Source organism: Pecten maximus, chromosome 11 (genome assembly GCF_902652985.1).
Source record: "Pecten maximus chromosome 11, xPecMax1.1, whole genome shotgun sequence".
NCBI classification, from domain to species: Eukaryota; Metazoa; Mollusca; class Bivalvia; order Pectinida; family Pectinidae; genus Pecten; species Pecten maximus.
Window position 1 is genome coordinate 35,599,838 of NC_047025.1, and position 12,863 is coordinate 35,612,700.

A 12,863-nucleotide genomic window follows, 5' to 3' on the forward strand; every position below is an offset into this window, starting at 1 on the left:
TCTCAGGAACTGCTGATGTGATCCTCACTAAACTGTGTTTCGGGGTGTCAAGTGGCAGCAGGGGCATTTATGTCTTTTCTTACTTGTGTTGTTTTGGTGTTCAGACTTTTAAATCTTGAAAGTACATGGTTCACACTGAAATTGTATTTATCCTTATTTTACATTACAAAGCTATTTTCCTGTTTTGTTTAGATATGTGACTTTCCTCAATGGTTGATAGTAAGTTTCCTTGTATTAAAATGGATTAATGTATGACTCACTCCTATTGATGTTCATGCTTCAGGGAAAATTTATCAAGAAATAAACAGCCAGTGTGCAAACTTCTGATAACCCAGTGTTTTAGACTACCTTGTCCCATTTTCATCATTATTCCCCAACTGAAAATTTTTCATCTGGAACTTTTATTAGGTCACCTTAGATGAAGTCTCAGTTGACCTATTTTGATCGCCTTTTGTCTGGCAGAGACTACAAAGTTTATTCAAATTGATGACCTTGATCTTCATTCAAGATCAAAGGGGTCAAATATGCTAAAATCTTTAAACAACTTCTTCTTGATAACCAAGCGCCCAGAGACCTGATATTTAGTTTGTAGCATGCTGGGATGAAGGGCTACCAAGTTTGATCAAACGAATGTCCTTGAATTTATTGAAGGTCACAGGGGTCAAATATGCTAAAATCTTTAAAACAATTTCTTCTTGATAACCAAGAGACTCAGAGACCTGATATTGGGTTTGTAGCATTCATGGTTAAAGGGCTAAATGATTGTTCAGATAAATGACCTTAACCTTCATTCAAGGTCCCAGGGGTCAAATTTGCTGAAATATATCAAAACTCAGATGGCCGTTAAGCCTCATGGGCCTCTTGTGTCTTTAATGAAAACAAAATTTACAAATGGAACTTTCTTTAATTCAGTAATACTTTCCTATTGGGAAATTGTTATGAATTTCCTTAAGAATATTGATGGTACTGAGGCCTAGGCACCACTGCAGGTTTAAAACAAATCTTGTATCATTTAGTAGGTCGCCTCCATTGTACAAAAATATCATCTTCAACCTGTGAACGAATATTTTTTGTCAGTGGTATGTTGCCCCCACTGTGGGTATATACCAGTGATATGTTGCCCCTCTTCTGTGGTATATACCAGTGATATGTTGCCCCCTTCTGTGGTATATACCAGTGATATGTTGCCCCCCTTCTGTGGTATATACCAGTGATATGTTGGCCCCCTTCTGTGGTATATACCAGTGATATGTTGCCCCCCTTCTGTGGTATATACCAGTGATATGTTGCCCCTCTTCTGTGGTATATACCAGTGATATGTTGCCCCTCTTCTGTGGTATATACCAGTGATATGTTGCCCCCTTCTGTGGTATATACCAGTGATATGTTGCCCCCCTTCTGTGCAATATACCAGTGATATGTTGCCCCCAATGTAGGTATATACCAGTGATATGTTGGCCCCCTTCTGTGGTATATGCCAGTGATATGTTGCCCCCCCCCTTCTGTGGGTATATACCAGTGATATGTTGCCCCCCTTCTTCTGTGGTATATACCAGTTATATGTTGCCCCCCTACTGTGGTATATACCAGTGATATGTTGCCCCCCTTCTGTGGGTATATACCAGTGATATGTTGCCCCCCTCCTTCTGTGGTATATACCAGTGATATGTTGCCCCCATCTGTGGTATATACCAGTGATATGTTGCCCCCCATCTGTGGTATATACCAGTGATATGTTGCCCCCCATCTGTGGTATATACCAGTGATATGTTGCCCCCTTTCTGTGGTATATACCAGTGATATGTTGCCCCCTCCTTCTGTGGTATAAACCAGTGATATGTTGCCCCCACTGTAGGTATATACCAGTGATATGTTGCCCCCCCTTCTGTGGTATATACCAGTGATATGTTGCCCCCCTTCTGTGGTATATACCAGTGATATGTTGCCCCCCATCTGTGGTATATACCAGTGATATGTTGCCCCTCCTGTGGTATATACCAGTGATATGTTGCCCCCTTCTGTGGTATATACCAGTGATATGTTGCCCCCCATCTGTGGTATATACCAGTGATATGTTGCCCCCCATCTGTGGTATATACCAGTGATATGTTGCCCCCATCTGTGGTATATACCAGTGATATGTTGCCCCCTTTCTGTGGTATATACCAGTGATATGTTGCCCCCCCTCCTTCTGTGGTATAAACCAGTGATATGTTGCCCCCACTGTAGGTATATACCAGTGATATGTTGCCCCCCCCCTTCTGTGGTATATACCAGTGATATGTTGCCCCCCTTCTGTGGTATATACCAGTGATATGTTGGCCCCCTTCTGTGGTATATACCAGTGATATGTTGCCCCTTCTGTGGTATATACCAGTGATATGTTGCCCCCTTCTGTGGTATATACCAGTGATATGTTGCCCCCCATCTGTGGTATATACCAGTGATATGTTGCCCCCCTTCTGTGGTATATACCAGTGATATGTTGCCCCCCTTCTGTGGTATATACCAGTGATATGTTGGTCTTGTCTTTATTCTTCTTGTCCATGTCCGCTAATTAGAGAATATATAACCTTGTTCTGACACTGATCAGTTTCATGACCAGTTCTTTGATATCGTTATAAGTCTTTGATTTATACAAATTATTAATTTATAGCCACTGCTCTGGATACACATACATCCCGGGGATGAAAGACGAGCATTATCACGTATTTAATCTAGGCTTTTTTTTATATTTCTTGTGGGGTTGTTCCTTTTAAGTCAGATGCATCATTGTCCCGTGCAGTAATCATGTGAAGTGAGAGTCGTGATCGTCCCCTGGTGAAACTGCCAACAAAACAGATCAGGTCAATCGTACTGGCTTTGAGTGATGGCATTTCATAGTGTTGGCTCCTATCTGTTGTCTCTGTAAACGAAACACAAGAAAGAATAAAAGAGTTGTTGAATGGAGATTGGCTTTGATCCTCCTTTGATCGGACTGCTTTAATTCATTTAAGGAACCAATCAATGATCTCTAATGAGGGCTTTGTTGTTCATGGAGTGTCAGAGACAGAGATTTGAACATTTGAGGGATGCGGATAATTAGCCATTGGCCGGCTGGCAGTTTTCCTGCTGAGGATCTTTATAATTCTTGACTTTTTGGTCATGCAAGCTACTAGAATCATCAACTGTATCGAGGCCAGAAATTGTTGACTCAGTAATTAATTGTACAAAGAATTTTTTTTGCTTTGATGTACAACATCTTCAGGCAACTGATATTTGAGTTATGATCCATGTGTCCAGTACCATCATCTTACAGGATTACAGATCTGGGTGATCGGTATGTTGATACCTTCAATGTTTTACGCTGTATGTTTGATTTCAATTTTTGATTTATGGGTGATAATGAAGGCTTGTGATAAACTCTTTTATTTGATAATGGAGTTTTATTAAATCTTAGTCTTTTTAAGGATGTAAACTTTGGCACTGTCTCTCATTAATAATTTACACTACCACATTTATAAGTTACACTGTCTCTCATTAATAAGTTACACTGTCTCACATTAATAAGTTACACTGTCTCACATTAATAAGTTACACTGTCTCTCATTAATAAGTTACACTGTCTCACATTAATAAGTTACACTGTCTCTCATTAATAAGTTACAATGTCTCACATTAATAAGTTACACTGTCTCACATTAATAAGTTACACTGTCTCACATTAATAAGTTACACTGTCTCACATTAATGTTACACTGTCTCACATTAATAAGTTACACTGTCTCACATTAATAAGTTACACTGTCTCACATTAATAAGTTACACTGTCTCACATTAAGGTTACACTGTCTCACATTAATAAGTTACACTGTCTCACATTAATAAGTTACACTGTCTCACATTTATAAGTTACACTGTCTCACATTAATAAGTTACACTGTCTCTCATTGAGAAGTTACGCTGTCTGGAAAGTGTTTTACAAGTTTATATACTTACTGTTGATATATATGTTTTTACTGAAACAAGATTCCTATTTAGCTCTCAGAATCAGCTACAATATCAGGTTTGATGTATAACGATTTGACAATATAGCTCCGACAATCAGCTATTATATCGGGGACGATAGAAAACAATAAATTGGCTAACAATAATCACTTAAAAGTGTTACACAGTATTAATCTGTGTATGGGTTGGTGCCTTTGTCACATAAATATATCAACAGATCACAGAGCGGAGAACCAATGTGTTATTCTGACGATAGGAAATGTCTCAGGTCAGTTTGGAACAAGTGGTATCAACACAATCAGTTAATCAACAAAAAACTCCCAGTCAGATGATTCGTAAGGCTTTTGCTTGTTGTCTTATGATACCTGACCAGTTGAAGATGACTAGAAGCACTCCTGTTGCTTTGTTTACTGTAAAGCAGACATTGAAGCTTCCCAGATCCAGCTACTGTAAAGGACTTAGAAGCATTGGTTCCATAGGGGTTGTAAACTCCTCGCCAATCTCATTTACACAAATTGATTGATAACACTTCATGGAAGCCAGAGCCTCCTACATCAAAGCGTTTTCAAAGATGTGCTAGTCCTTTATAGTGTCTTTGTTCACAGGGATCCAACTGAATGTATGGCTTTATCAAAAATATGGCAAAGACAATAAATTCGTGTTGGTATTGAATAAATAGCAGGCTTATTCTTTCCTTACCAATCAATAGCCACAACAAAAAGTTAAATTTGACATGAATACGTAGGTAATTAAATGTCAATTTATATATTGGCGAGGCGTCTCATCATGATAGCTTTGTGTACAAACGCTTACATTGTTTTGTATTTCATTATTGTGTCTTTGAAGTAGGGTTAATCTGTAGGAGGAGATTGGCGATGCCCTTTCATGAGGCTCTCTGTGAGTGGACAGGAGCAAGGGAATAAACAACGCGATTACTCTTGCATGTCAAAACCAGTTGAGGAGGCTGAAATGGGCATTATCTAACAAAGTATAACTACTGATGCAATTAAACGTCAGACCAAACTTCAATTGGCAAGACAAAATGCTGTGCATCAGAACACTTGTTTCTGTCATAAAAAAGAAATTCCAGACAGTTAGAAATATTTGTAAATAGATACAGTTGATTGAGGGAGCCATTTTATTGGTAGTAGTGAAAATATAGTAATTTGTCAGAAAATATCAGAAGAAAACAGAATTATATTTATAATTTGATTTCTAAAAACAGGATGGAAAACCAAATGAATATGTTTAAGAGGAGATAATATTGATGGGGCTAACAGGCATCTCAGCAGGGGCTTGATGATAATATTCAACAGAAAGGACATTAGCATATTGTTTGTTCCTGTTCAAAATTTAAAAGATTATAATTTTGATCTCAGAACAATATTCTTAACCCTCTAATGATTCAAGACTCGGAGATGGTAACTCTCTAATGATTCAGACAAAACTCGGAGATAGGAACTCTCTAATGATTCAGACAAAGCTCGGAGATAGGAACTCTCTAATGATTCAGACAAAACACAAAGACAGGAACTCTCTAATGATTCAGACAAAACTCGGAGATAGGAACTCTCTAATGATTCAGACAAAACTCAGAGATAGGAACTCTCTAATGATTCAGACAAAACTCGGAGATAGGAACTCTCTAATGATTCAGGCAAAACTCGGAGATAGGAACTCTCTAATGATTCAAGACTCGGAGATGGTAACTCTCTAATGATTCAAGACTCGGAGATAGGAACTCTCTAATGATTCAGACAAAACTCGGAGATAGGAACTCTCTAATGATTCAGACAAAACTCAGAGATAGGAACTCTCTAATGATTCAAGACTCGGAGATAGGAACTCTCTAATGATTCAGACAAAACTCTGAGATAGGAACTCTCTAATGATTCAGACAAAACTCAGAGATAGGAACTCTCTAATGATTCAGACAAAACTCAAAGATATTAAATCTCTAATGATTCATACAAAACTCGGAGATAGGAACTCTCTAATGATTCAGACAAAACTCAAAGATAGGAACTCTCTAATGATTCAGGCAAAACTCGGAGATAGGAAATCTCTAATGATTCAGACAAAACTCGAAGATAGGAACTCTCTAATGATTCAGACAAAACTCAAAGATAGGAACTCTCTAATGATTCAGACAAAACTCAAAGATATTAAATCTCTAATGATTCAGACAAAACTCGAAGATAGGAACTCTCTTATGATTCAGACAAAACTCGGAGATAGGAACTCTCTTATGATTCAAGACTCGAAGATAGGAAATCTCTAATGATTCAGACAAAACTCAAAGATAGGAAATCTCTAATGATTCAGACAAAACTCAAAGATAGGAACTCTCTAATGATTCAGACAAAACTCAAAGATATTAAATCTCTAATCATTCAGACAATAAAACTCAAAGATATTAAATCTCTAATGATTCTGACAAAACTCGGAGATAGGAACTCTCTTATGATTCAAACAAAATGCCATACTGTATCAGTGCCATTATTGAATTAAAAATATAGAATTTTCCAAAAGCATGGTACTTTTAAAGAATATTACCTTGGGGATATTTCTACAGGTAATTCAATGCCTCATAATGAAATAAAGGTACAAGTGTGGTTATTGAAAGTTTGGAAATGGGGTTCAAATTATCTGTCGAAGGTGATTCTAAAACCAGATTGTGTTTGTTATATCAATGTTGTAGAAGCCTGGAATTTTGATCAGAGTTGTACAATATTGTGGTTATTAAATTTGATACAAACCCTTCATTTATAGGAAACACATTGTGCTTTAATTAGTAGCACTGTATGTGTATATTTATAATGTCATTCTACTTTAAGCAAGCAATTCTAAAAGAATATGTGATCATCCCATAACATGATCAAACTTTGTGGTTTGTTACGACGCTTTTGATTGGCTAGAGGAAAAAGTATGTTAAAGGAAGTAAAAAAAATCAGATGTTTAGTCTATATAGAATAATAAGTATCAACATGAGTGAAACTAAAGGACAGATATATACAAAGTTTTGTTTTCAAATTCCTGTATTATTTGTAGATCTCTCAAACTTAACTTCTAAAACAGAGAGGATTGCACATAGGCTTTCATGAATGCAAAGTCAGAAATATTAAGTTTTCACAAATATCTATTGATGTGCAGTTTAAAGAAGTTGTTGAGGTTTACTAAATTTACTTTTTGTTAATTTCAGACGCCATCATAGTGATTGTAAAGGCACCACTAAGGAGCATTCAAACCACAAACGACGTCACCGGGGCCACAAAAACAACAATGCCAGTGCACCTGTTGATGTCAATATCAATAACCATGGTGACCAGGCAAAGGAGTGTCAGGATCGGCGTAATTATTACCTAGACCTCGCTGGAATAGAACATAACGCAATCACCAAGTGTCAGTCATTCACAAACAATGCCATTGGTCAGGCTCAAACTTCCCAGCCCCTAGGGAGTCAGCACCACCGATCACGCTCCCAAGATACCAATCACAAATGTGACAACATTCGGCGTGAAACTGAGTGTCTGAATGTGAAACATGAACAGCAGCAAGCAGTAGCAGACAGTAGTGCAAAGCATGACCATATTAGGTCACGGTCATTTGACCCACAGGAAACAGCTGTCAGGTCACCAAAAGGTCACCATAAATCTGCAGGGTCATCTCCACATAAACATGGGCGATTTCGACCAGTTAGTTTACCAATGCATATTCCTGACTCCGTGTCGGCACACTACCATAGACGGCACCGGCACCGAGAGAAGGACCACGACCTGGCAATGCAGCAGGTCGCTGAGTGGATCGAGCGTGAGCATACATGCGATTTGGATGGCGATCGCATTGTTGTGCAGCGACACGAGCATCACCATGTTCATGAGCACCACCATCACCATCATTATCACCACTACTACGAGGCGTGACTTGATGGCTATCTCTAATACTCAGATGTGTTCACGTTATACTCCAGGCATATCAGCCTTCATTCACCACACCCAGCTCAATCAAGGTGCTCGGACATTGTACGGAACAAGCTGGTGGAACTCCGACTTCAGGGAGGAGTTCTTAACAGTTTTTTTGTGAACATCTCAAAGACCATAACTTGGGTCTCCAGATGGATCATACCACAGTGAAAGATTAGGGCTCATACTTTTAAGGTGCTGATACTACAAGTCATTAACACTAGAAATCCACTCCTCGTTTTTCGTTACTCTATGTAACCCATATCTTACTCATCAGATCAGGAAATGTACTAATCCAGGGTTTTATACCCGGGTACTTATCTCAGAAGATATTGAGGTATGAGAACACAACTCCTGGATTTTTGAGAAAGGGGAAGATAACTCCTACAGATCCAAATCTGGAGAAGACACCTCTCCTGGTTTCTTTCATGTATTTCCTGCTTTCTTGACAAGAGAATTGCTTTCTTCAGGGGTTGATAACTCCTGTTTATATTTATTGGGCAAAGACAACCTCTTATTTTCGGAGTATCAATTGATTATTCCTGGATCTTTTGAGCCAGGAAAAGATAACTCTAGTTGAAATCAGTTCATGATATCATTATTACAGTGTTATTGTTGTAAAGCAAGTTTCCATGGCAATGCTTACCACCAAAGATTAAAAGACTTGACCTTGCTTCAAGTCTTCTGTGATAAAACCACAAGAGTTCGTACCTCTGAGTGCAGGGTTCCAATATTGCAGCTCTACAGCTCTTTGTTGCCTGGATACTACCTCAGGTGTTGCTATGGACACTGTTGCTATTGGAAACCCTGTTGATGTTACCATGGACGATGTTATAAGTTGCTATTGGAAACGGACTATTTTATTTCCTCAGTGATATGAGGGGTTGTAGCCATTGTCGTTATAATCAAAAACCTTTGCAAGAGGTGAGAGGTCATGTCGCATTTTCATCTGTTTTAATTTTTCATCCTGTCTGTGATGTGCTTGGACGTGTTCCACTGCAAGATTGTCAATATTCATGAAAAACATATATCTATATCTATATATATATATTTATAAAATTAGTGAAAGATCTAGAGGTACAAGTGTAGTGTTTAGATGTAGACAACACATATATATTGTCTCCTACATCAAGATCTTCAATCCATTCTCTTCCCTAATGTTTCTCCATTTACATGGATGGATGGTTGTTATAGATATTACAGCACAAACAATACATGTCACTGATGTTGATACATGTAATTATAACAGATTATAAAGATTGGGAAACTGAAAAATTTTAACCAAATCTCATCTTCTGATGGTATGCATAATTTATCAGCATTTTGTGAAATTGTAATATTTTTAACGCTTCTTGCAATAGTTTCATTCAACAAATTTGAATTATATTTGTTATGTTACTTTCTATTGTAAGGATGTCAGATTCTGTCATTTGTTGATCATTTCCTCATCTATTTACATGCTGCGTCATGTACAAAGCTATTTACATGATGTGTTGTGTACAAAGCTATTTACATGATGTGTTGTGTACAAAGCTATTTACATGACTTGTTGTGTACAAAGCTATTTACATGACTTGTTGTGTACAAAGCTATTTACATGACTTGTTGTGTACAAAGGTATTTACATGACTTGTTGTGTACAAAGCTATTTACATGATGTGTTGTGTACAAAGGTATTTACATGATGTGTTGTGTACAAAGCTATTTACATGACTTGTTGTGTACAAAGCTATTTACATGACTTGTGTACAAAGCTATTTACATGACTTGTGTACAAAGCTATTTACATGACTTGTTGTGTACAAAGCTATTTACATGATGTGTTGTGTACAAAGCTATTTACATGATGTGTTGTGTACAAAGCTATTTACATGATGTGTTGTGTACAAAGCTATTTACATGATGTGTTGTGTACAAAGCTATTTACATGATGTGTTGTGTACAAAGCTATTTACATGATGTGTTGTGTACAAAGCTATTTACATGACTTGTTGTGTACAAAGCTATTTGCATGATGTGTTGTGTACAAAGCTATTTACATGACTTGTTGTGTACAAAGCTATTTACATGACTTGTGTACAAAGCTATTTACATGATGTGTTGTGTACAAAGCTATTTACATGATGTGTTGTGTACAAAGCTATTTACATGATGTGTTGTGTACAAAGCTATTTACATGACTTGTTGTGTACTAAGATATTAAAATGACTTGTTGTGTACTAAAATATTTACACAAAATTGTGGTATGTATTTAACTATTTTGGTGATCATTTTGAGTTTGGAGCGTAAGCGATCTCTCTGTTGTACCTTTCTAAATATTATTATCATATAACCTCTTTGGTTAAGATTTGGATGCTTGGTCTTGTTGCTATATAGTTACCTGTATCAGAGTAGCTCAACTGTTTTACTACCTCAGTGAGCGAGAGTGTGTGAGTGAAAGATGTAGTGTCGAATGATATAGAGGTGTGGTTATATGTGTGCAAACAAATTGTGTACACATGTTTATGTGTACCTGTGCACACCTGTGATTTGTAGGTGTTTACACCTGTGAATTAGTGAGGTGTTTATTTACCTGTACAGATGTCTACAGTGAACATACAAGTATATAGGTGTGTACATGTATACATATACCTGTTTACACTTGTATTGGTGTACCTTTACATAGCAGTACAAATATACCTGTGTATATGTACCTGTTAACACCTGTATTTTTGTACCTCTACATAGCAGTACAATATACTTGTGTATATGTACCTTTCAATGCCTGTATTTGTGTACATTTAAATAGAAGTACAGGTATACATATATATATATACATGTACCTGTTAACACCTGTATTTGTACCTATGTATCTGTACCTGTTAACACCTGTATTTTTGTACATTTATATAGCAGTACAGGTATACCTGTGTACACGCATATAGATTTGTGTGCATACACCTGTGAGTGTATAGGTGTGCACATATGTAAATGTATACCTGTACACACTTGTGTGACACACCTGTATGGCTATGAATGTGTGTGAGTGAGTGTTCCTGATCGTACCAGTTTATGTGCTTGCGTGATTTGTCCACCATTCATTGGTAATCTCTTTGTGACATTAAAATAATGGCCAGTTAATCCTTGTTTGTTATTCTCCCTGTCATGTAGAAATTCAGCATCCTAATACAGGGTACCACACAACCATACCAAACTGTTTACACGGACGTTGGACCTCCCACCTCCCGTATATATCCTAATGCCAGACAGGGTACCACACAACCATACCGAACTGTTTACACGGACGTTGGACCTCCCACCTCCCGTATATATCCTAATGCCAGACAGGGTATCACACAACCATACCGAACTGTTTAAACGGACGTTGGACCTCCCACCTCCTGTATATATCCTAATGCCAGACAGGGTACCACACAACCATACCGAACTGTTTACACGGACGTTGGACCTCCCACCTCCCGTATATATCCTAATGCCAGACAGGGTACCACACAACCATACCGAACTGTTTACACGGACGTTGGACCTCCCACCTCCCGTATATATCCTAATGCCAGACAGGGTACCACAGAATCATACCGAACTGTTTACACGGACGTTGGACCTCCCACCTCCCGTATATATCCTAATGTCAGACAGGGTACCACAAAACCATACCGAACTGTTTACACGGACGTTGGACCTCCCACCTCCCGTATATATCCTAATGCCAGACTGGGTATCACACAACCATACCGAACTGTTTACACGGACGTTGGACCTCCCACCTCCCGTATATATCCTAATGCCAGACTGGGTATCACACAACCATACCGAACTGTTTACACGGACGTTGGACCTCCCACCTCCCGTATATATCCTAATGTCAGACAGGGTACCACAAAACCATACCGAACTGTTTACACGGACGTTGGACCTCCCACCTCCCGTATATATCCTAATGTCAGACTGGGTACCACACAACCATACCGAACTGTTTACACGGACGTTGGACCTCCCACCTCCCGTATATATCCTAATGCCAGACAGGGTATCACACAACCATACCGAACTGTTTAAACGGACGTTGGACCTCCCACCTCCCGTATATATCCTAATGCCAGACTGGGTATCACACAACCATACCAAACTGTTTACACGGACGTTGGACCTCCCACCTCCCGTATATATCCTAATGCCAGACTGGGTACCACAAAACCATACCGAACTGTTTACACGGACGTTGGACCTCCCACCTCCCGTATATATCCTAATGTCGGACAGGGTAACACAGAACCATACCGAACTGTTTACACGGACGTTGGACCTCCCACCTCCCGTATATATCCTAATGCCAGACAGGGTACCACAGAACCATACCAAACTGTTTACACGGACGTTGGACCTCCCACCTCCCGTATATATCCTAATGTCAGACAGGGTATCACACAACCATACCGAACTGTTTACACGGACGTTGGACCTCCCACCTCCCGTATATATCCTAATGTCAGACAGGGTATCACACAACCATACCGAACTGTTTACACGGACGTTGGACCTCCCACCTCCCGTATATATCCTAATGCCAGACAGGGTACCACACAACCATACCGAACTGTTTACACGGACGTTGGACCTCCCACCTCCCGTATATATCCTAATGCCAGACAGGGTAACACAGAACCATACCGAACTGTTTACACGGACGTTGGACCTCCCACCTCCTGTATATATCCTAATGCCAGACAGGGTACCACAGAACCATACCAAACTGTTTACACGGACGTTGGACCTCCCACCTCCCGTATATATCCTAATGCCAGACTGGGTACCACAAAACCATACCGAACTGTTTACACGGACGTTGGACCTCCCACCTCCCGTATATATCCTAATGTCAGACAGGGTAACACAGAACCATACCAAACTGTT

The 12,863-nt window shown here is 38.9% G+C and overlaps 1 protein-coding gene across 8 annotated transcripts in view; it reads left to right on the top strand.

The window, feature by feature from the left end:
• LOC117338172 (protein naked cuticle homolog 2-like) overlaps positions 1-11,069 on the top strand; it is a 108,672-nt gene extending 97,603 nt beyond the window's left edge. For 6 of the 8 annotated variants that reach the window (XM_033899396.1, XM_033899397.1, XM_033899398.1 and 3 more), the window contains one exon: positions 7,190-11,069. In XM_033899396.1, coding sequence (XP_033755287.1) covers positions 7,190-7,910 — 721 coding nt within the window. In that variant the 3' untranslated portion in view covers positions 7,911-11,069. The remainder of the gene's footprint in view (positions 1-7,189) is intronic. The other 2 variants (XR_004534980.1, XR_004534981.1) reach the window with 2 other exon arrangements.
• The last annotated feature ends 1,794 nt before the right edge of the window (positions 11,070-12,863 follow it).